We start from the raw sequence: 24,396 nt of genomic DNA, 5'->3' as shown, positions 1-24,396 counted from the left end.
CTTCAGCGAGCAGGCATTTCAAAACGACCTGGCTCGGGTATCCTGGAATGACATTGACCTCATTCCGTCAGTAGAGGATGCCTGGTAATTCTTTAAAAGTGCTTTCCTCACCATCTTAAATAAGCATGCTCCATTCAAAAAATGTAGATCCAAGAACAGATATAGCCCTTGGATCACTCCAGACCTGACTGCCCTTGACCAGCACAAAAACATCCTGCGGCGTTCTGCATTAGCATCGAACTGCCCCCGCGATATGCAACTTTACAGGGAAGTTAGGAACCAATATATACAGTCAGTTAGGAAAGCAAAGGCTAGCTTTTTCAAACAGAAATTTGCATCCTGTAGCACTAACTCCAAAAAGTTCTGGGACACTGTAAAGTCCATGGAGAATAAGAGCACCTCCTCCCAGCTGCCCACTGCACTGAGGCTAGGAAACACTGTCACCATCGATAAATCCGTGATAATTGAGAATTTCAAAAAGCATTTTTCAATGGCCGGCCATGCTTTCCACCTGGCTACCCCAGTCAACAGCCCTGCACCCCTAACTGCAACTTGCCCAAGCCTCCCCATTTCTCCACCCAAATCCAGATTGCTGATGTTCTGAAAGAGCTGCAAAATCTGGACCCCTACAAATCAGCAGAGCTAGACAATCTGGACCCTCTCTTCCTAAAATGATGCAAACGCTATTACTAGCTTGTTCAACCTCTCTTTCGTATCGACTGAGATTCCCAAAGATTGGAAAGCTGCCGCGGTCATCCCCTTCTTCAAAGGGGGAGACACTCTAGACCCAAACTGCTACATACCTATATCTATCCTACCCTGCCTTTCTACGGTCTTCGAAAGCCAAGTTTACAAACAGATCACCGACCATTTCGAATCCCACCGTACCTTCTCCGCTATGCAATCTGGTTTCCGAGCTGGTCATGGGTGCACCTCAGCCACGCTCAAGGTCCTAAATGACATCATAACCGCTATCGATAAGAGACAATACTGTGCAGCTGTATTCATTGACCTCGCCAAGGCTTTCGACTCTGTCAATCACCACATTCTTATCTGCAGACTCAACAGCCTTGGTTTCTCAAATGACTGCCTCGCCTGGTTCACCAACTACTTCTCTGGCAGAGTTCAGTGTGTCAAATCCGAGGGCCTGTTGTCCAGACCTCTAGCAGTCTCTGTGGGGGTGCCACAGGGTTGAATCCTTGGGCTGACTCTTTTCTCTGTATACATCAATGATGTCGCTCTTGCTGCTGGTGATTCTCTAATCCACCTCTCAGCCCTTCTTTGGACACTGTGTTAACTAACCTCCAGATGAGCTTCAATGCCATACAACTCTCCTTCCGTGGCCTCAAACTGCTCTTAAATGCAAGCAAAACTTAATGCATGCTCTTCAACCGATCGCTGCCCACACCTACCCACCCGTCCAGCATCACTACTCTGGAAGGTTCTGACTGCAACTACCTAGGTGTCTGGTTAGATTGTAAACTCTCCTTCCAGACTCACATTAAGCATCTCCAATCCAAAATGACATCTAGAATCTGCTTCCTATTTTGCAACAAAGCATCCTTCACTCATGCTGCTAAACATACCCTCGTAAAACTGACTATCCTACCGATCCTTGACTTTGGCAATGTCATTTACAAAATGACCTCCAACACTCTACTCAGAAAATTGGATGCAGTCTATCACAGTGCCATCCGTTTTGTCACCAAAGCCCCATATACTACCCACCACTGCGACCTGTATGCTCTTGTTGGCTGGCCCTTGCTTCATATCCGTCGCCAAACCCACTGGCTCAAGGCGTTATCTCAGCTCACTGGTCACCATAGCAACACCCACCCACAGAACCGCGCTCCAGCAGGTATATTTCACTGGTAACCCCCAAAGACAATTCCTCCTGTGGCCGCCTTTCCTTACAGTTCTCTGCTGCCAATGACTGGAATGAACTGCAACAATCACTGAAGCTGGAGACTTATATATCCCTCTCTCGCTTTAAGCACCAGCTGTCAGAGCAGCTCACAGATCACTGCACCTGTACATAGCCAATCTGTAAATAACCCATCCAACTACCTCATCACCATATTATTATTTATTTTGTTTATTTTTCTCCTTTGCACCCCAGTATCTTTACTTGCACACTCATCTTCTGCACATCTATCACTCCAGTGTTTAATTTGCCATACTGTAATAATTTCGCCACTATGGCCTATTTATTGCCTCACCCCCCCTTATCCTACCTCATTTGCACACACTGTATATAGACTTTCTCTATTGTATTATTGACTGTATGTTTGTTTATTCCATGTGTAACTCTGTGTTGTTGTTTGTGTCGCACTGCTTTGCTTTATCTTGGCCAGGTCGCAGTTGTAAAAGAGAACTTGTTCTCAACTAGCATACCTGGTTAAATAAAGGTGAAAAAAAACAAACTATTAGGACTATGATAATTGTGTCCCAGTTTACCAAATGTGAACCGAAAATATGGTTTTGGTTGTGTACACAAATGTGTGTGTCATGCCTCCTGCTAACATCATATCAACATGTTATTTTTTTGTGCGATTAGGAAATATCCTTTTAGAAATGTATTAGGTGTTGCGCTAATATAATATATCATGGAAAAGCAAAATGTCTCTCCCTTTTTCTGAATTCACCCTGCTTTTGTATTTTTTGGGCTTTGGCTATTTTCTGTCAATAAGACTTTCATGAATACAACCCACTGTAAATGGTTCAGGGACCCTATCCCTCCAAATACTTTTGTATTTCTTGGCAATTTTCTATGAATTTAAATTGACTTTACATTAAAAATACTTCCTTAAAATTTCAATGGCTTTCATCCCATAATGCTTTCATGAATACAACCAGAGAGGAAGCGCAGATAGACATAGATATTCATAGCATGAGGCTGGCAGTATACCATCTATATCCGTGGAGATTACTGGCGGTTGACGACAACCCTCATCGAATATTCAAAAAAGTATTAAAATAATGAGATGTATGCACCAATCCAAAGAAAGATAGGCGGGAGGAAGACAGCCCGAGGTGCCGACTCCCATTGTTAGGGCGGTTAGACAAGTTTCTTGTCAGTATATCCATATTCTTTGATACACCGACATTCAATAAAGGTACCCACAATGCCCTATGCAAGAATTAACATGGCGTCTATGGTGCTGTTTTGATCATACCGCAATGGTTTTGATCCGTGAATGAAAACAACAAAATACTGAGTAGGAAGATTAAGAGAAATTAGACGTATTTTAGAGCTAAAATCTGCATGTTACAGTAAGGCATTGTATATTATTTTTCATGTTCTGGTGCTTTTGTCGTGTGTCAGTTTTATAGGGTCGGTGGCTAGTCAAACACTTTATAGAAAGTCTTACCAGCCACTGGCCAGCTAGCGGATAGATGGCTAACTTGCTAGCTAGCCAGTTATCAGGTACTTCGATTTACGAGGTGGCTAGTTAGCTACCGTTAGCAAATACAAACATTTGTCAGGTAGCTAACAAGTCTGCTCTAGCTGCACGGTATTTGTTTGTCTAGCTGTTATTTTAAATGTCACTTGCCCCGTTTGTTTCCATCTGCAGTGTGTCTCGCTACGCGAGAAGGCCCTTGCAGTATATTGTGGGTTGGTTTCGTTTCATAACAAACACAAGTGCTTCAGCCTAGGTTTTTTTCTCAGCTAGCCACTCTTCGTTATATCGTAATAATGTATATTTGCAATAAAATTCGCAAGTTCTATTACTACCCTTTATGCACTGGTCTAACTACTGTAACCTATATGTGTTCATAACTAGGATGTACTTGTTTTGATCAGGCCTTTGTGGCTTCATTGCAAGCTAAATGTTTTGCCACTGGCTACTTTCTCAGTTCTTCCGAGCAGATGCAGAATTAGTTCAATATGCTATGTTTTGATAGTATTAAGTGTCTATGAATAGTTTAGGCTATTGTTATTTTAAGATCAATGTAGGTAATGCCAAAAATGTATGACTTTCATCTCTTCAGAGTTTCATTGAACTAGCTGCCTCCCCATCCTCAATACAGAGTAGTAGTTAGTTCTCTTCAGCCCGGGTGAGGGAGAGGACTGGATCGTGGCATGGAGGAATCAAAAAGCCCCCTAAAATTAATCAAGCCCTCACGCAATGAGGACAGGGGAGCCACAGCTCCGTCCTCCACCAGCTCCAGGTCCCTGAAAGAGGCTCCAGCGACACAGAGAGAAGGGTCTGGCCCCAAGCCTGCCACTGCCTGCCGGAGCAGGGAGAACATCACCACAGCCAGGGAAGACCATAAGGACCAAGGCAGTAACCGTGGGACAGGCAGAGCCTCCACGGCCAGCCCTCAGGACCCAGGGAGAGGGAAGCCTCGCAGGCTGACTGGGAGGACCAGCTCTGGGGAGAGGAGGAAGGGGAAGGTGGGACTGGGAGGCCAGCAGCAGGCTTTGCAGGGGGGTGATGCTAGGCCCATGGTGGCTTCAGACAGGAGTCCGGCTGGTGGAGGGAGAGACACAGGGGCAGGTACGGTGGCCACCTCATCTGACGAAGTCCTTACTCCACAGACCAAGACCCCCAAGATGGGGCCGTTGAAGGAGAAGTCACCTGGTGCGTTATTCTATACTTTAGCTACATAACTGTTTAATGTTTGAGCCATTTGCTGCTACAATATGTCTGTTAGAGTCCTGTTGCAGTTTTTTTGGTGTTATATAAACACTTCCTGGTCATAAAATTTGTTATCTACATGCTGACTGTAAGTGAGGAGTTGGTTTGTCTGTGTTTTCAGGCGTGAAGGCCGGTGCTGTGTTGGAGACAGGGCAACCTGCTGTGGAGGGGTCAGCGGTCAATGAGGAGGGTCATGGGAGGAACATGACCTCTGAGCAGAAGCTGGGTCTCAGACAGGCTGAAGATCGCCTGTACAGAGACTACATACACAGACTGGTCAAGGTGAGGCGAGAACATAAGTTACTTCAGTTTATCAGTTGTCTGTATTTACAGTGCCTTCAGAAAGTATTAACACCCCTTAATTTTTTCCACATTTTGTTACAAATTGGGATTAAAATGGATTTAATTGTCTTTTTTTTGTCAATGACGTGCACAAAATACTCATGTCAAAGTGGAAGATTTTTTTTACATGTTTTAAAGTTTAGTAAATGCTAATAATCCGTGATTAGATAAGTATTGAACCCCCTGAGTCAATGGATGTTGGAATCACATTTGTCAGCGATTACAGCTGTGAGTCTTTCTGGGTAAGTCTCTAAGAGCATCACACACCTGGATTGTTTAAACACTTCAAGCTCTGTCGAGTTGGTTGTTGATAATTGCTAGAAAGCCATTTTAGCCTTGCCATAGATTTTCAAGCAGATGTAATTCAAAACTGTAACTAGGCCACTCAGGAACATTCACTGTCATCTTTTTGTTAGCTAAGCAACTCCAATATATTTGACCTTAAGTTTTCAGTTATTATCCTGCTGAAAGGTGAATTTGTCCGCTAGTGTCTGTTGGAAAGTGGACTGACCCATGTTTTCCTCTAGGATTTTGCCTGTGCTTAGCTCTTCTATTTATTTTTATCCTAAAAAAAACTCCCTAGTCCATGCAGCTGACAAGCATATCCATAACGTGATGCAGCCACCACCATGCTTGAAAATATGAAGACTGGTACTCGGTGATGTGTTGTGTTTTCCCCATACATAATGCTTTGTATTCAGGACAAAAAGCTTGCTTTGTAACTTTAATGCCATATTGCAAACAGGATGCATGCTTTGGAATATGTTTCTCATTCTTGTCATACTTATTGAGTCAATACATTTCAGCTTTGAGTTTTTTATTCATTTGTAAACAGTTCTTTGAAGAAATCCACTTGGATTATTGTGGGATATTGTGTATAGATCAGTGGCACAAATTCTCAATTAAATCCATTTTAAATTCTGATTATAATGCAACAAAATGTGGAAAAAGTCAAGGTGTGAATTCTTCCTGAAGCCACTGTGTTGTCTAACAGTTGACTGGAATTTGTGGACACAATTTTACATTTTAAGGCAACTTCTTAGGTCAGATGTCTTATCAACTTGTTGTTTGTTGCTGAGAACCCCCCCACCAGGAAAAACAATAACAATGTTAATAGTCAACAGTTCAACACATCGCTGAGGGGTTGAATTTTTTTTTCATTTGCATGTGTACAGTGAGGGGCACTATCAGTGACTGGTCTCTCACATATATAATTGGTTTCACTGCTTTCTGTCTCTACAGCCGTCTCCAGAGTACCCTAACTTCCAGTACCTATGCAAGCTATGTTCAATACACATAGAGAACATACAGGGGGCACACAAACACATCAAGGAAAAGAGACACAAGAAGAGCATCATGGTGAGAGAAAAAGTTAGCAACTTTTATTTATTTTGTCATAATTGTCATGTTCTCCAACAACTGATATGTACTGTAACTTGAAAGAAAATCCTAGGCTGTTATTTCCATCTTTATTATTTCAGAAGTGGAAATGGTTAATTGAGGTGGAGCTTAAATAAAAAATAAATAAATATATCCCATTTAGCAGACGCTTTTGTCCAAAGCGACTTACAAGTCGGCTGGGGCCACTACTTTTACATATGGGTGGTCCCAGCGGGAATCGAACCCACGACGCTTGGCGTTCCAAGCGCCATGCTCTACCGACTGAGCCACACAGGACCCAGCTTATTGGTGTATCTGTATACATTCGTACTATTTTGCTGCTTCCTAACCTTACGTCGGCCGTTTTGTATCCCCCAAACCCCAAATTCTGTCCACATTCTCTCCAATCGATTAGACAGTGCCATTAGAGGGGATTTGGATTCACCCTGCCTTTGTCCCTCTCCCCTGTGTTGTGTTTAGGAGAAGCAGGAGGAGAACGAGCTGCGTGCGCTGCCTGCCCCCTCCCCAGCCCAGCTCAGAGCTGTGGATGCAGCCGTCCTTCAGGTCACCCAACAACATGGTATCTCTGACCAGGACTTCCTGATGCGAAAGGAAGTGGTCACCAGGATGGAGATCATCATCCAGCAGCACCTCTCAGGTAACTAAGTTTTTAAAATTTTTATTTTTATTTCACCTTTATTTAACCAAGTAGGCTAGTTGAGAACAAGTTCTCATTTGCAACTGCGACCTGGCCAATATAAAGCATAGCAGTGTGAACAGACAACACAGAGTTACACATGGAATAAACAACTAACAAGTCAGTAACACAGAAAAAAAAAGAGTCTATATACATTGTGTGCAAAAGGCATGAGGAGGTAGGCGAATACTTACAATTTAGCAAATTAACACTGGAGTGATAAATGATCAGATGGTCATGTGCAGGTAGAGATGCTGGTGTGCAAAAGAGCAGAAAAGTAAATAAATGTAAACAGTATGGGGATGAGGTAGGTAGATTGGGTAGAGTATTTCTATCCTCCTGTCTCCTTCCTGTCATCTATACTGTTCATCTGACATGTCTAGATGGTTGAAAGTAGCTTATTGTAAGTATCTGCTTACAGGAGTGGCAAAGGTTGCTAGGGTGGCAATAAACAAATAAAATGCAATAGTTGGGAAATGGTATGAATGAAATCCTGTTGAATATATGGCATGAATAGAATACTGTTTAATGTATGGTATCAATAGATCCCTGGTTAATTAATGGCTTTTGACGTTATTTTTCTTTTCAGTTTGCGCCCTCCGCCTCTACGGCTCCTGTCTCACCCGATTTGCCTTCAAGACAAGTGACATCAACATTGACGTCACCTACCCCTCCACTGTAAGTCTTGTCTGTTTCTTAACTTCTTATGGGCAGGTGGGATGGTAGCGTCCCACCTGGCCAACATCTGGTGGAATTGCAGAGCGCGAAATTCAAATTACAGAAATATAAATATTTAACATTCATGAAAATACAAGTGCACACCATGCGATTATCTGAGGACAGCTCCCCGCATACAAAAGCATGAAAAACATTTTTCAACCAGGCAGGTGCGCCACGAAAGTCAGAAATAGCGATATAATAAATGCCTTACCTTTGAAGTTTTTCTTCTGTTGGCACTCCAAAAGGTCCCAGCTACATCACAAATGGTCCTTTTGTTCGATTAAGTCATTCTTTATATCCATAAAAACTCAGTTTAGCTGGCGCGCTTAATTCAATAATCCACCGGTTTCCCTCCTTCAAAATCAATCCCAAACATTACCAATAAACTTATCCAAACAAGTCAAACAATGTTTATAATCAAACCTCAGGTAACCTAATACGTAAATAAATGATAACATTTAAGATGGAGAATAGTATATTCATTACCGGAGATAAATAACAATGAACGAGCTTTCATCCACGCGCATGGAAACACTACAGCCAAAATGGGAGCCACTTAGAAAAACCACAACTTCTAGCTCATTTTTCCAAAAACCAGCCTGAAACTCTTTCTAAAGACTGTGGAAGCCCTAGGAACTGCAATCTGGGAAGATTTCGCCTCATAATAAACATGACAGCAATTGAAAACAGTGGTAGGCTAAAGTTTTTTTTTTTTTTTTTTTTGATGGTTTGTCCTCTGGGTTTCGCCTGCCATATCAGTTCTGTTATACTCACAGACATTATTTTAACAGTTTTAGAAACTTTAGAGTTTTCTATCCAAATCTAACATTTTTATGTATGTCCTAGCTTCTGGGCCTGAGAAACAGGCAGTTAACTTTGGGCATGCTTTTCATCCAGACGTGAAAATACTGCCCCCTACCAACCAAGAGAGGTTAACAACTTACTAATGCAAATTATAATTACGCAATTGCCAGTTTATTTGCTACACCACCCTGTTCATGAAAATGGTTCGCTCCTACAAACAGTGAGTCACGTGGCCTTGGCTTGCTATATAAAGCAGGCAGACAGGCATCCAGTTACTGTTCGATTGAATGTTAGTAGACAAAACAAGTGACCTTTGAGTGTGGTATGATCATCTGTGCCAGGCGTGTCGGTTCCAGTGTCTCAAATGCCCTCCTGGACTTTTCACGCATGACAGTGTCTAGGGTTTACCGAGAATGGTGTGACAAAAAAAACATCTTGTCAGTAGCAGTCTTGTGGGTGAAAACAGCTTATTGATGAGAGGTCAAAGGCAAATCATGCAAGGTAACAGTCGGGCCACAAATGGCGCAGAACGGCATCTCGGAATGCACAACTCGTCGGTCCTGGTCAGGGAGGGGCTATTGCAGCAGACGACCACACCGGGTTCCACTCCTATCAGCTAAAAACAAGAGGAAGCGGCTCCGGGGGGCATGCAATCACCAACACTGGACAATTGAGGAGTGGAGAAACAGTGCCTTGTTCGACGAATCCCGGTTCCTGAGTCAGGATTGTCGTAATCAGCATGAGACCATGACCCCATCCTGCCTGGTGTCAACAGTACAGGCTGGTGGTGGTGCTGTAATGGTGTGTGGAATGTTTTTTTCCTGACACACGTTAGGTCCCTTGATACCAATTGAGCAATGATTCAATGGCCCGTAGAATTTGGGCTGTTCTGGAAGCAAAGGTGTGTCCGACCCAGTACTAGATGGGTGTACCTAATAAATTGGCCACTGAGTGTATATGCGAAGTGTGCAGCTGTTAAATGCAATGTGGGTGCAAGTCAAATGATTGTAAGATCAGTGGTAATCAACGTAGGAAACAGGAAGGAGGTTATTCAAGACTATTGGGACACAGCCTTGATTTGCATTATTGCATTATTGTCAGTCTGTATCGGATGATCTCTGATCGCTTTCACCTTGATTGTCTTGTATAGGATTTAACTGATTGGGTATATTTATCAGTTGGAGGGATCCAAGAACCTGTGAATGATTGGACTCCTAGACAGGACACGAAAACAGGACTCAAATGAACTGTGGACTGAATATGATTTGCCTCCACTCCTGTTAGGTCTTTGGGTTCGAGGCCGGGGTCACAGTAAAAACACTTTGACTGCTGCCGATTATGTATAAACTGCTTTATGAAGACGTGATTGAATTGAATATGATAAATGTTGATGCCTTAACTCTTAATAATACATTTAATGTTTTTGTATCTGTAGATGACTCAACCGGATGTGCTGATACAAGTATTGGAAATCGTGAAGAACAGTGGTGTGCTAAACACACACACACTCACACACACACACACAGTGTTGAGAGAGACTGTAAATTCAGTATAAGAAGCTATATTGAGTTATTTGTTAGCTTGGAGAGCTCATATTAACCACCTCGATTGAAGGTTATGAGAAAATAATATTAATAGAAATCTGAACTAATGCACAGTAGTTTTAATACAAACACCTTTGGTAAATTAGATAGCTTAACACCTGAAAAGGATTAAACAATGTAAATTAGGTAGCCAGCCAGGAGATAATTGTGTTGGGTTTGGGAGCAGTCAAAAAATGTTGGCCTTTCTTTTTCCAGCTCAATATTCTGAGGTTGAGTCTGACTTTCACGCCAAAGTTCCGGTAGTGTTTTGCAGAGATGTCAACAGGTCAGTGGAAGGTTAATTCTACTGTTATCCATTTACAACCTACTTTAAAAAAAAAATTCCTCTGTGTTAGTTGTTCCTGGGTGCATTTTTAATTCCTGGGTACAGCATAGCAAAACATTTTGCAAAAAAAAAATGAGAGTTCCTTATTGGACAAGTTCAGGTAACCCATCTCTGCTTCAGTACGTTTTCTTCCGTTTGGTGTCTAATGAATACCACCCTAATCAGTGTGTTGTATCTCCACAGTGGGTTGATATGCAAGGTGAGTGCAGGTAATGATGTGGCCTGCCTCACCACCAACCACCTGGCTGCCCTAGCTAGACTGGAACCCAGACTGGTGCCTCTGGTCCTGGCCTTCCGCCTCTGGGCTAAGGTAAGGCTGGTCTAGGGAAAATAGTATTTTATGGATACCAGCATATGATATAAATAGCATCTGTCTAGTTGACGCTAGTGCTTTAGCAAATGGCAAATGTAACTAAATGTATTGGCCTTTGATGACTGAACCAGCATTTATGTGTAGAGTGGATTTCATTGTAAATTATATGGTTGCTTTACCTAACTTAGCATAGCTTTAGTGGTTTTGATGACAACGACAGCCCCTGACCAGAGAGAATGTGTTCTTAATGACTTACCTGATTTAAATAAAGACTATTGTTTGTGTGCTTGTTTGTCCCTCTAGTTGTGCCACATTGACTGCCAGGCAGAAGGGGGAATCCCGTCCTACTCCTTCTCCCTCATGGTCATCTTCTTCCTCCAACAACGCAGAGAGCCCATCCTTCCTGTCTACTTCGGCTACTGGGTAGGTGACACCACACAAAGGTCGATATTTTATTAAAATAGTCGCCACTATTGCTGCACACATTTGAACTGATTCATTTTCTTTCAGGCCATATTTTTTTGCTTTTGTTTCAATGTTTTTACTGTGCTTGTTGCTGTTTTTGTTAATGCTGTTTAACTTTATGTGGTTGATTTCAGATCGAAGGCTTTGATGTGAAGGCTGTGGATGAGTACCATCTTACAGGGATAGAGATGGATATATTTGTGGGGTGGGAGCACCGGCCCCCCAGTACAGAGGGACGGGGGGACGGCAGGGGGGAAGGAGGGAAGGTCAAGCCTGAGCAGAAGAAACCAGCGATGAAGAACCAGCATACAGAGGGAATGGTGAGTACTCTCCACAAGGCTTTCATTTTCTTTTTCAAATAAAGTTTTTTCATTCAAGAAATGATATGACTGCACATTGTAATATGTTTCTATTCTGCAGTGCTAAAAGCAGAGTTCTTCAAAGGACTGAGTGTATCCCCTTTTCTCAAGAGGGCTACAAAGCATTGCATTGGTGTGTTAGCTAGACTGATTACTCACCATATTTCTTACACCAGTCCATTTCCTTTTTTATCAATGCTTCCTATGGCGTTGAGTGCCTCTTCTTCTTTGTGGTTACTGTCCATGTAGTCTTAGGCTTAGTTCATATGTCCCATCTCACTCTGTGTTCTCACTCTGCTCCCTCTCAGACGCGCCTAGCCCTGGACCTGGGTAAGGGGGTGTCTCTGGGCCAGCTGTGGCTGGAGCTGCTTCGGTTCTACACTCTGGAGTTCGCCCTGGAGGAACGCATCATCAGCATCCGCCTCAAAGAGCTCCTCTCCAGAGAGATGAAGAACTGGCCCCGACGAAGGCTGGCCATCGAGGGTAAGACTGAGGGAGAGAGACCACTAAACAGACAGGTTGGCCATCGAGGGTAAGACTGAGGGAGAGAGACCACTAAACAGACAGGCTGGCCATCGAGAGAGAGACTACTGAACAGACAGGCTGGGGAGGGAGAGGGAGACGGACCACTGAACAGACGGGAGGGCCATCAAGGGTGAGGGAGAGAGACCACTGAACAGGGTATTCAGAGTTGAAACACAGAATGTTGCAGATAGAAATGTAATGAATAGAGCTGACATGATCAATCATGATCAAAGCAGGAAGTGTACCTATCAATTTGTGCTGTGATTTGTTGATTCAACTCAAATGTCATTACAAACAATACATACAATTGCATGAACTCCATCAGTTAACGTCCTTTGAATGAACATTCTACTTTACCATGGAAATGATTGCATCACAATACTAGACAGCCATTGCGAGTGTACCCATGAGTTTACCTGTTAAATTGCCAGTGTTAGAGGTTCCAAGCCCATTCTGTTCATTCTTATTTCTATGTTTTTTAATTTTTTTATTTAACTAGGCAAGTCAGTTAAGAACAAAATATTATTTTCAATGACGGCCTAGGAACAGTGGGTTAACTGCCTGTTCAGGGGCAGAACGACATATTTGTACCTTGTCAGCTCGGGGATTTGAACTTGCAACCTTTCGGCTGCTAGTCCAACGCTCTGACCACTAGGCTACCACTAGGCTAGAGCGTTGGACTCCCCCACACTTTATGGACTCTCCAACACACAATTCTAAATGGCAGACAGTCAGATTTGTTTTCTATATGACTAGCTCCCTTCGATTGTTACCACTTTTGTCCTTTCTACTCATCTCCCTCAATGAGACTGCTGACTTACTAGATGTGAATAGCTTAAAGTAATGTGGTGGAGTCAGAATCAACTTTTTTTTCATGGCTAGTTATTTTAGTCCGTTTCTACACACCACTGCTCTACCACCTTTAAACTTATCCTCTTCTATTTCTTCTCAGATCCGTTTGCCCTGAAGAGGAATGTTGCCCGCAGCCTGAACAGTCAGATGGTCTTTGAGTACGTCCAGGAGCGCTTTCGTACTGCCTACAAATACTTTGCCTGCCCGCAGAGCAAGGACAGGGACACAGGAGGGCGCCAGAGAGGCAAGAAGACATGCAAACATGGCGACATGAAACCAGAGGAAGGAGACGGAAAGGGAGAAGAGGTGGCTGAGAAGAGTGGAGGTGGAGAGCGCAATGGGAAAGAAGGGAACAGTCTGAGCTCTGAGACAGGACAGAAGGAGGATGATGAGTTTGAAAGTGATGAAGAGGTTGGAGCAGAGCGGGCATTAAACGCTGGCCTTATGGACTTGGTCCTCAGTGAGGGGGACAGTTCTACAGATGGGACTGGAGCTGAGCCTGGCGCGACCCTGGAGTATTCCTCCGCCTCCCCCTCGCCCCAGAACGGCCTGCTGGACAGTGATGAAGAGGGGGAAGAGGAAGTTAAGCCTGTGTTTAAAATGCAGGGACATATTGCACCAGAGGACCTGCATTATATATTTGACAGGATGATCTTCACAGGAGGAAAGGTACCTGTACAAAATGCTTTTTTGGATTGTTTTGAATTGGATAATGAAAATTCTAGACTTGCTTTGACAGAAGTTTAGTGTAAGTTCCAGAATTAAGTTCACAGGCATTGCTTAACTATCTTTATTTATCTTCTCTGCAGCCTCCTACAGTTGTGTGCAGCATCTGTAAGAGAGATGGCCATCTGAAGGACGATTGTCCTGAGGACTTCAAGAAGATCGAGCTCAAACCGCTGCCTCCCATGTCCGATCGCTTCAGAGACATCCTGGATGGCCTTTGTAGACTCTGCTACCGTAAGTCATTTGCTGCTTAACATCATTCTGCTGTCTTGGAAGGAGTTTGTTTGAGTGATTATGTCCATATTTTGTCCAAGCAGATCTTCTATATTGTGGAGCTAAGACATCTCTTGAACACTACACTGGTAAAACCTGTATATATAGACTTCACATGCACAAATAGGAATACTCAAACACGCTAAATATACTTTTTCTGATTGTTTGTAGATGAGCTGTCCCCCTCTCTTGGAGAGCAGCAGAAGAGAGAGCAGGTCATGGGTAGTCTGGAGAGGTTTATACGAAAGGAATACAATGGTACGTACAGAACTGAATTGTATATGTAACAGCAGTTCACAAGAATATGGAACTTACTATTCTGTGTAGTACCACCTCTGTATTATAAAACATCTATGATATCATCACACAGACGAGGCCCAGCTGTGTTTGTTTGGCTCCTCCAAGAATGGCTTTGGTTTCCGTGACAGTGACCTGGACATCTGCATGACCTTGGAGGGCCACGACACCGGAGAGGTACGTGGGCTCACTGTGATTGGTGTCCATTTTGAGTATTGAAACTCATTCCCGCAGGTCTTTGTCTCCCCAGTCATTCTGAGATGTATAATTGTCTATCCCTCTACTCAACAGAAGTTGAACTGCAAAGAGATCATCGAAGACCTAGCCAAGGTGCTAAAGAAACACGCAGGTGAAAGAGGTTCTTTCATAGCACATTACATTGACCCCTTTCAGGATGCGTGGTTTGACTACTTGTTATGAATGCAGACTGTCATATTTTGTGACTTGGTGATTGATGACCTGTGTTTTCCTCTGTCAGGTCTGAGGAACATCCTGCCTATTACGACAGCCAAAGTGCCTATTGTGAAGTTTGAACACAGACCGAGCGGACTGGAGGCAGACATCAGCCTCTACAATACGCTGGTGAGTAAACGGAGATCATTCCTTAACGTTACAGATAGCCATAACAAGGACTGGTAAGGGACAGAGTACTATCATTGGGTAACATGTCCTTTGTAAGTCAAGCTAAGTTGCTGTGTTATCAGTGATTGTGTACTATCCATCTGTATGGATTCATTGGCGTCGCTCCTCTTTCAGGCTCAACACAACACCAGAATGCTGGCTACCTACGCAGCTCTAGACCCGCGCGTGCAGTTTCTGGGATACACCATGAAGGTGTTTGCAAAGCGCTGCGACATAGGTGACGCGTCCAGAGGAAGTCTGTCGTCCTATGCATACATCCTCATGGTGCTCTACTTCCTGCAGCAGAGAAAGCCCCCCGTCATCCCTGTTCTCCAAGAGGTACTGTTCACTTACCCTCTGCTAACCCTTGTTACATGTCCATCCTGTTATAGCCAGTCAGTGTGGATGTAGCTGACACCAACAGAACCCACTCAGTCTTTGTAAAAGCCTTAGGAAATAACCCACCTGTTCCTTAGATCTTTGACGGACATACTGTACCACAGAGGATGGTGGATGGTTGGAATGCCTTCTTCTGTGATGACCTCGAGGAACTGGTGAGTTAAGTCATCAACGCAACTGAATGTAGCAAATCCGACACACACCTGCCTCCCCGAAATGATGACCTTGAATACGTTTGTTGTTTTGCTTACTAGTCATTGTAGTCTAAAGCATTCTATTAAAGAGTTCTGATAAAGCTCGCTGTCCCTTATCCTCCCTCATAGCGTCGTCATCTGCCAGAGCTGCAGCAAAACCGTGAGTCTGTGGGGGAGCTGTGGCTGGGCCTGCTCAGGTTCTACACCGAGGAGTTTGACTTTAAGGAGCATGTCATTAGCATCCGCCAGAGGAAACGACTCACCACCTTCGAGAAGCAGTGGACCTCCAAGTGCATCGCTATTGAAGGTAGTGAAACTGTCCTTCTCACTCACATGGTTGTGATGATGAAAGGACCGATTGATCACTGGTTACTTTTTGTTTGTTCCTTAGATCCCTTTGACTTGAATCACAATCTTGGTGCTGGAGTTTCTCGCAAAAGTAAGTGAACTATGTCTCCTCAGTAGGGTTGCAACATTTCAGGAACTTTCAATATATTCCCTAGTTTACCCAAAATCCTGGTTGGAGGTTGTCAGGAGATAATGAGCAGGAAATCCGGAATACGCCATCCAGGATTTCTGGAAAATCACAGAATTTATTGAGAGTTTTGCCACCTTACTCCTAAATTATCCTTATCAGGCCAAGTATGTATCATCTACCACAGTATTTCAGTGATTATGGTCTGTGCTCCCTGTAGTTGTTCAGTGATCATGGTCCCCAACACACCCCTTCTCTTTCTCTCCTTAGTGACTAACTTCATCATGAAGGCCTTTATCAACGGCAGGAAGCTGTTTGGTACTCCCTTCTACCCTCAGCCTGGCTTGGAGACGGTACAGCACACACTAGATACAAGGCTGTATTCAGAGTGCTGATATAGGATCATTTTTGCCTTTTTTAAATGATGATGAACAAGAGGGGGACCTGATCCAAGATCTGCACTCTGAGACCCGTTGTAATTATGGGCATTGTTGCCCGGGCTGTACACTGTTGATGCCAAATGATTCCATTTGTCTAACATTGTTTCTTCTGTGGTGCAGTACTACTTCTTTGACTCCAAGGTGCTAACGGACGGGGAGCTGGCACCTAATGACAGGTGCTGTCGGGTCTGTGGCAAGATCGGCCATTATATGAAGGACTGCCCCAAGAGACGCAGGTACACTGGGAGAGAACATCAGTGAGTTTCTTTCAGAACTAGCGTGTGTGTGTGACAGACCTGGGTTCAAATACTATTTGAAATAATTCCAGGTGGGAGGGCTTTGCACTTTTGAGACTTTTTGTTGCATTGGTTCTGTTGGAAGATGAGCTCAATCAAGCACAGATACTATTATAAATAATTTAAAATACTGTATTTGAATCTATATCAAGTGGTGGCTGCATGTTTGAGTGAGCTAATCCTCTGCTTCTGTGTGCGTGTCTGTCTGAACAGGGGGATGAGGAAGAAGGAGAATGAGAAAGAGGAGGATGTGAAGGAGGGAGACGATCATGAGCTGCGGGAGCGTCGTTGTTTCCAGTGTGGTGACATGGGTCACGTACGGAGGGACTGCCAAGAGTACCGTCATCTTAGACAGAGAGCCGCAGTGGGACTAGGTACACACACACACACACACACCTGATCGAGGGTGTATCCGCTAGGAAGAAAACAGAAATTAAACAGGGAGGGACCTACCTGAATTTGTCGAATAGAAACTCCTTTCGTTGCCAAACCGTTTTCTGTTTGGAGTAAACTGTTTCCGTTGCAAAGGGTTTTGCAACTGTTTGCTACCGTCTTGGTCTAATAATTACACCTCTGGGGTGAAGCAAACAGAGCAAAACAAGAGTTTCATTTGGACAAATTCAGGAATGTAACGATTCACCGATACACATCGGTCCCCAATTCAAATGTTTAAGATACAAGTGTATCAGTCTGCGGACCCTAAACCGATCCAAATGTAGCATGCATCAGTCAGATGTCATTTAGTTTGTCATCTGTGCGCTGATTTACTGGAATAAAAGTAAGCTATCGGAGAGACAACTGGCTGTTGGTCTACCTGCTGAACAGGGCTTAAAATTGAGTTTATTTTGATTGTTCAGGTTCACCATCAGCAATATTTTTGGTAGTTTTGCTTCGAACAATCAGTTTAAAGTTAATTATTTCATAACGAGGACAGCAATCACTTTTAAAAAATATATATTTTTACCCCGTTTGCTCCCCAATTTCGTGGTTTCCAATTAGTAGTTAGTCTTGTCTCATCGTGGCAACTCCCATACGGACTCAGGAGAGGCGAAGGTCGAGAGCCGTGCGTCCTCCGAAAACTAAACAAGCCCCACTGCTTCTTAACACAATGCCCACTTAATCGGGAAGCCAGCCACACCAATGTGTCGGAGGAAACACCGTGTCGCCAGCGTGCATGCGCTCGGAGTCACTAGTGCGCGATGGGACAAGGACATCCCTACCGGCCAAACCCTCCCCTCCCGGTCGCGACAGCCTGGATTTAAACCCAGAATCTCTAGTGGCACAGCTAGCATTGTGATGCAGTGACTTAGACCACTGCTCCACTTCGAGAGGCCAGCAATCACTTTTGCGAGTCGCACTGCATGGCCAAAACTAGAGACGACGAGAAGAACAATCTGTTAAAACCATTTGATTTTGAGATGGGAGTGAAATCCAAAGTTGTGCTATAAATTCATTGGGTATGTCAGTGCTAATTTGTAAATGATAAATATTAAAAGCTCAAACATGAATCTGCAAAAAATAACAAGCTCAGACAGATCCAGCTCCAAGAGTCCCAGCTCATGAGCTCAATCAGCAGCAGATTTTTAATTTAGAATGGAAAATGAACGTGTTTGCAACAAATGTTTGTGTATCGAATCTTATTGCATCGAACCAAATCGCATCGATTTGTTCTGTATTCAAACCGAATGGCACCGAATCGTTCCTGTATTGTATAGGAGCCCATGTACAGTATGTAATTGTTGATTTAAAGACCTGTGTTTTGTCATGACTACTACCTCCCAGCAGAGGACAGCAGTGGCGCGATGACTGAGTGATGTAATAGTTTGCTTCCGTTTCCTCCAGTTCCCCACATGGTGCAAGCCATGGTGAGCTCCCAGTCCATCCCCATCCCCCAGCCTCCACAGGACCGCCCCGGACGCACCAGACAACCCTCCGAATGTGTGAGTACAACTCGGCGTTGTCTCTCTCCCCGAGCCACCCTGACCATGTTCAAACATACTACAGATAGCTTCTTTATCGATCAGTACAGACCTCTATGTATGGTGATGCTTTTTAATTGATTTCTCTCTTTCCCTTCCTGACTGTCCCTCTACATCCTTACCCTGCTGTCCCCCGCCCCCTCCTCAGTCTGATTCCCACCAGACTCCGCCCTACTCCCCCCAGCCCAACCTGTTCTCCCAGGGTTCCAGCCAATCCTCCAGCTCCCCCCAACCCTCCTCCTCCAAGACCTCCGCTGGAGTGGGACCCCCTAAGCAGCCCCAACACCCCCAGGTTCCCCTCTCTCTTTTCGGCTTCCCTCCCTCCCACCCGGGCCAGTACCACCACTCTGCAGCTCTCACTGCTCTGGGACTGCTGCCGTCCCACCACAACCAGCACCAGTCACATCAGTCTCAGGGGCACCAGGTTCATCACCAACACCACCACCCCTCCAACTCCTGGCCCATCCACGGCCCCATCCTCCAGACTTCCAGTGGCCCTGGTGGGCCCTCCCCGCCCGGCCTTAAATTCCCTCTGCGCCAGGCCCCTGGCCCAGGGAATGGGAACACAGGGCCAGGGGGCTCTTTGGGGGGTGGCAGCCCTAGCCCTATGAACCTAAACGACCCTAGCATCATCTTCGCCCAGCCGGCGGGGAGGCCCATGGGCCTGGGAGGAGGGCAGGGACGGGACAGGCACTGGCACAACCACCTGGCACAACAGGGTGCAATGGTGGCTAACGGCACTGTGGGGAAGTCAGGTACACACTGGGTGGCTCCGTCTCTGTCTGGGCTCTTTCTGTCTCTGCTAGTTGTCAGAACAGTCTGTCTTTGTTGGTTTGTCTGACTAACTGGTCAGATTCTGTCCTTGTCTTTATCAGTAACTGTCTGTTTCCTTGTTAACTGTACTGATTGTGTGGTCAGGTAAGACACCAGTGGTTTTGGGCTACACACTTAATTCACTGTGCACTTAAACTGATGCTGGGTCAGAAGGATGATATCAAATTATTGTGATTGGCTGAGCAGTTTCTTGTTTAAATTTTCCAATTACGTTTTGTGGACCAAATTTAAAGACCTCCCTTTCCCTGTAGACCCAGGCTACAAGACCCAGTTTGGTGGTGTGAGCCAGCAGGGTTCTAGGACCTGGGAGCACAGCAATGCGGCCCACTACTCCCTGTCCCCGTCCTGGCCTTACCGCATGCCACAGAACTTCATCCAGCAGGGCAACGGGGGCTACCCACATCCCGGCAAACCCTTCATGTCCCAAGGTAAGAGGCTCTGCGATAGAGATGCGAATTAGAGGTTTTCACGGTTTCAACAGACCTGAAATTCCGTGATCTGACCTGGAACCCAATCGGGTCCTGGCCCTAAAATCTGACTTTTGGCTCGGATCTGGGTCGGGTCTGACGCAATTGCCACGGGTACCAGGTATGTGCAATTAAAATGTATTACCGTTGGTCCCGGTTTGGACCCGTCTTCTGTTAATTACCCTTGTCTACTGTTGATCGTGAAGATTGAGTCTTTTTTCATTGAAGTATAACGAAAGTTAGAGGAGAAAGGGAAAAGTGAAAAGAAGTCGACAAGAGGAACGTCCTCAGGGACAAGTTGTGATATTGTAGTTGACAAAGATGGGGAAAAATGTTGGCACTGCCCAATGGCCTGTGTGCAATTCGCTCTTCAGGTTTTATGCATATTTCTACCTTATTTATTTTCATTTATTGTCCAATATTGTTCATTTATTACTATTGTAGTTCTATTTTAATGATCTAAACCAGTTCTTTAAATTACCAATGCAAAAAGTGTTTCATTTTGTTGAACATTTTTTGTCAAGGAAAACATATCTATATTTTTGTGCCATGTATTTATGTTAAGGCTAAAAGTAGGCCTGTTGTAAAAGAAATGGCATGAATCTATTACTGTCATTTGTTGGGTAGGCGTGCGGTAGGCAGTCACCTTTGTTGGTATTGAATTTATTGCGGCAATATTCGTATTTTCCCGGTGAACAGTGACTTACTTTTGATATTACCCTAATAAAGTTAAGCAACTTTTGTGATTGTTTGGTGTGGTATACCTATTCGGCTTAGGTACTGCAGACCTATGAAGGCAGTGCACACTGAGAGTTGAACTTGAGGTGAGGAAGAATGTTTTATGCCTACCTGAGTTACACCTTTAATCTAACAATATAATGCTTATCTTTTATAAAAACATATTTGGATAGAAAATGTAGAAATAAAGCTACTGCGTCAGTCTATCTGTTTAGCAATCTGACAAGGATTTAAAAGATGTCGGGAACATGGCGCTGGAGTATTGCCAAATCTCCCCCTCAGAATTCTCCCCCCCTTCGCGTTCTTCATTGCTGCGACTTGCTTGCTAGTTGAGATTTCTGCTCTTCACTCCTTTGTCAGTTTAGCCTACATTCACTGATCTTAGTAGCAGAACAGATTTTTGTCTGCAGTTTTCGGTTTGGCTATTTGTTTAGGGTATATGTGGCGGGTCCAGCTTGTATAGCGCCCTGGACGAACCCCCCCTTCAGCACACACACCCGGGGGCCCCCCGTGCTACCCCCGGCAAGATGCCACCATGGGCGGCTGCCCTTGTTGCGTACCAAAATCCGCTACTGATTTTTGTATTGGTCTATAAATACAGTGCCTTGCGAAAGTATTTGGCCCCCTTGAACTTTGCGACCTTTTGCCACATTTCAGACTTCAAACATAAAGATATACAACTGTATTTTTTTGTGAAGAATCAACAACAAGTGGGACACAATCATGAAGTGGAACGACATTTATTGGATATTTCAAACTTTTTTAACAAATCAAAAACTGAAAAATTGGGCGTGCAAAATTATTCAGCCCCTTTACTTTCAGTGCAGCAAACTCTCTCCAGAAGTTCAGTGAGGATCTCTGAATGATCCAATGTTGACCTAAATGACTAATGATGATAAATACAATCCACCTGTGTGTAATCAAGTCTCTGTATAAATGCACCTGCACTGTGATAGTCTCAGAGGTCCGTTAAAAGCGCAGAGAGCATCATGAAGAACAAGGAACACACCAGGCAGGTCCGAGATACTGTTGTGAAGAAGTTTAAAGCCTGATTTGTATACAAAAAGATTTCCCAAGCTTTAAACATCCCAAGGGGCACTGTGCAAGCGATAATATTGAAATGGAAGGAGTATCAGACCACTGCAAATCTACCAAGACCTGGCCGTCCCTCTAAACTTTCAGCTCATACAAGGAGAAGACTGATCAGAGATGCAGCCAAGAGGCCCATGATCACTCTGGATGAACTGCAGATATCTAAAGCTGAGGTGGGAGACTCTTTCCATAGGACAACAATCAGTCGTATATTGCACAAATCTGGCCTTTATGGAAGAGTGGCAAGAAAGCCATTTCTTAAAGATATCCATAAAAAGTGTATTTTAAAGTTTGCCACAAGCCACCTGGGAGACACACCAAACATGTGGAAGAAGGTGCTCTGGTCAGATGAAACCAAAGTTGAACTTTTTGGCAACAATGCAAAACGTTATGTTTGGCGTAAAAGCAACACAGCTCATCACCCTGAACACACCATACCCACTGTCAAACATGGTGGTGGCAGCATCATGGTTTGGGCCTGCTTTTCTTCAGCAGGGACAGGGAAGATGGTTAAAATTGATGGGAAGATGGATGGAGCCAAATACAGGACCATTCTGGAAGAAAACCTGATGGAGTCTGCAAAAGACCTGAGACTGGGACGGAGATTTGTCTTCCAACAAGACAATGATCCAAAACATAAAGCAAAATCTACAATGGAATGGTTCAAAAATAAACATATCCAGGTGTTAGAATGGTCAAGTCAAAGTCCAGACCTGAATCCAGTCCAGACGAGAATCTGCGAAAAGAACTGAAAACTGCTGTTCACAAATGCTCTCCATCCAACCTCACTGAGCTCGAGCTGTTTTGCAAGGAGGAATGGGAAAAAATTTCAGTCACTCGATGTGCAAAACTGATAGAGACATACCCCAAGTGACTTACAGCTGTAATCGCAGCAAAAGGTGGCGCTACAAAGTATTAACTTAAGGGGGCTGAATAATTTTGCACGCCCAATTTTTCAGTTTTTGATTTGTTAAAAAAGTTTGAAATATCCAATAAATGTCGTTTCACTTCATGATTGTGTCCCACTTGTTGTTGATTCTTCACATAAAAATACAGTTTTATATCTTTATGTTTGAAGTCTGAAATGTGGCAAAAGGTCACAAAGTTCAAGGGGGCCGAATACTTTCGCAAGGTACTGTAAATCTCTGCCAAAATTCGTCCTCTCTCCCATGTCTTATTCGACTAGTAGATTTTCTGCACAACACCGGCATACCTATCTTTTCTGTTGTTCTAGGGCTAGGCCTATGCTCGTCTCTTTTTAAATATATATATTTTTTTAATGAATATAATTTTGTATTAGCAAAGTATAGTCCATACGCTACACGTCGAAACACAACTAATCTTTTTTTTTTATATAATTTGTTATAGGCAGTTTTTAAGGACATGTAACTGTGGTTAATTTGGCTAACATTGCTTGTTTATTGATGGCGCTGGCAGCGCCCAGTTGGATATTTTAAATTGCTTTCTTTAGAATCTGAACGGGTGTCTCAGAACATGAACCAGCATGGGTCTGTTTGGGTCAGTTTCAAACTGTCCTTTTCGGAACGGGTCGGTCTGTCCTTGAGTCCATTCAGAATGGGTGTCTGTTTAAAAAATACAATTAATTATTTAGTATAGTTTGTAATACTTAATTGATTGGTCTACTCTAAATAATTCTCCCCTTCGATCTTACAAAAATGCCCCTACTGTAGTTAACTTTACTTCCTTCTTTGTCTTGGCCCCGCCTCAGGTTCTGTGGTGCACCCCAATCAGCATTTCCCGCTCCTCCCCCACGGACGACATCACGTCAACCTCAACTACATCCAGCAGAAGAAATGAATTGTGAACTCTGCTCCCATAGCATCTTTTTTCATTTAGGCGTTATGGTCCTTCACCCTGACAAAACAAAAACTATATAATCTTAACTTTGCATCATCTGGTCACAATACTTTTTTAAATGAATTTTATCATTTTTGTACAGTTTTTACGTGTTTTGTCTCATTACATTGATTTGTAATACAAATGTTAAATATTTTAATACCCCCATTTCTGAAGGGGTCCAAAAAGTGTTTTTATTTTGTGTAAAGGAGGTAAAAATGATCCTTTATTTTTATTAGCTGTGTTCATACTTTGCTTGCTTAAGGATAAAAGCTTTGAATAGACATTTGTTCAAACAAAAACAACATTTTAACATGCCCACTCCTATCAGATAATTATGTAGTGACAAAAAGACCTATAGTAAGGGGAAAAAAATAAGAAAACAATAAGAAAAAACAAAGCCATAAAAAAATAAATAAAGTTAAATCAAACATTTTGTTTTTGGTGACATTATTTGTTGACTGCAGACAATTTTGTTAATTTTCCTAGGCATCTTAAGTCTTTTCCTGTTCTAAAAGTATTTCCAATAGAGATTCTTAATCTGTTTTATATTTTTTCCTATATATTTTTAATTGCATGCCCTGATATAGCCTGGTCAGGACCGCAAACCACGGCCCCTCTACATACAATTCAGTATAGTATCAATACACATAATTTATGATCGGTGAGTTTTATGATT

The 24,396-nt window shown here is 43.6% G+C and overlaps 1 protein-coding gene and 1 non-coding gene across 9 annotated transcripts; one reads left to right on the top strand and one right to left on the bottom strand.

The window, feature by feature from the left end:
• The first annotated feature begins 3,029 nt into the window (after positions 1–3,029).
• LOC135513127 (terminal uridylyltransferase 4-like) lies at positions 3,030–24,150 on the top strand. 8 transcript variants are annotated; one of them, XM_064935861.1, is made up of 29 exons: positions 3,030–3,116; positions 3,994–4,586; positions 4,765–4,925; positions 6,228–6,356; positions 6,846–7,023; positions 7,652–7,740; positions 10,022–10,073; positions 10,386–10,455; positions 10,699–10,825; positions 11,132–11,251; positions 11,428–11,613; positions 11,961–12,135; positions 13,130–13,698; positions 13,839–13,989; positions 14,200–14,286; positions 14,399–14,502; positions 14,617–14,674; positions 14,804–14,907; positions 15,082–15,285; positions 15,423–15,500; positions 15,669–15,846; positions 15,931–15,978; positions 16,285–16,367; positions 16,575–16,711; positions 16,964–17,124; positions 18,593–18,690; positions 18,878–19,484; positions 19,815–19,991; positions 23,590–24,150. In XM_064935861.1, the coding sequence occupies exons 2-29, from the start codon at positions 4,085–4,087 to the stop codon at positions 23,676–23,678; spliced, it is 4,722 nt and encodes a 1,573-aa protein (XP_064791933.1). In that variant the 5' UTR covers positions 3,030–3,116; positions 3,994–4,084; the 3' UTR covers positions 23,679–24,150. The 8 variants fall into 8 exon arrangements, with proteins under 8 accessions (XP_064791933.1, XP_064791935.1, XP_064791934.1 ...); XM_064935863.1 differs by having other exon boundaries at positions 3,056–3,116; positions 4,033–4,586; XM_064935862.1 differs by lacking the exon at positions 3,030–3,116 and adding an exon at positions 3,127–3,273 and having other exon boundaries at positions 4,033–4,586.
• Positions 6,589–6,664, bottom strand: trnap-ugg (transfer RNA proline (anticodon UGG)). Its single transcript has one exon. It is a non-coding gene; the product is annotated as a tRNA-Pro (tRNA).
• Positions 24,151–24,396: the final 246 nt, after the last annotated feature.

Source organism: Oncorhynchus masou, chromosome 24, assembly GCF_036934945.1.
Source record: "Oncorhynchus masou masou isolate Uvic2021 chromosome 24, UVic_Omas_1.1, whole genome shotgun sequence".
Classification (NCBI taxonomy): domain Eukaryota; kingdom Metazoa; phylum Chordata; class Actinopteri; order Salmoniformes; family Salmonidae; genus Oncorhynchus; species Oncorhynchus masou.
The sequence above is the reverse complement of the archived record's forward strand: the minus strand, read 5'-3'. Positions and strand labels throughout refer to the sequence as shown.

Excerpts from the sequence above, each read along its gene's own strand:
- LOC135513127 (XM_064935861.1), top strand. The coding sequence starts at position 4,085 with ATGGAGGAATCAAAAAGCCCCCTAAAATTAATCAAGCCCTCACGCAAT. Across the intron at positions 15,286-15,422 it reads TCATCCCTGTTCTCCAAGAG|ATCTTTGACGGACATACTGT; the intron begins GTACTGTTCACT and ends CCTGTTCCTTAG. Across the intron at positions 19,992-23,589 it reads CAAACCCTTCATGTCCCAAG|GTTCTGTGGTGCACCCCAAT; the intron begins GTAAGAGGCTCT and ends GCCCCGCCTCAG.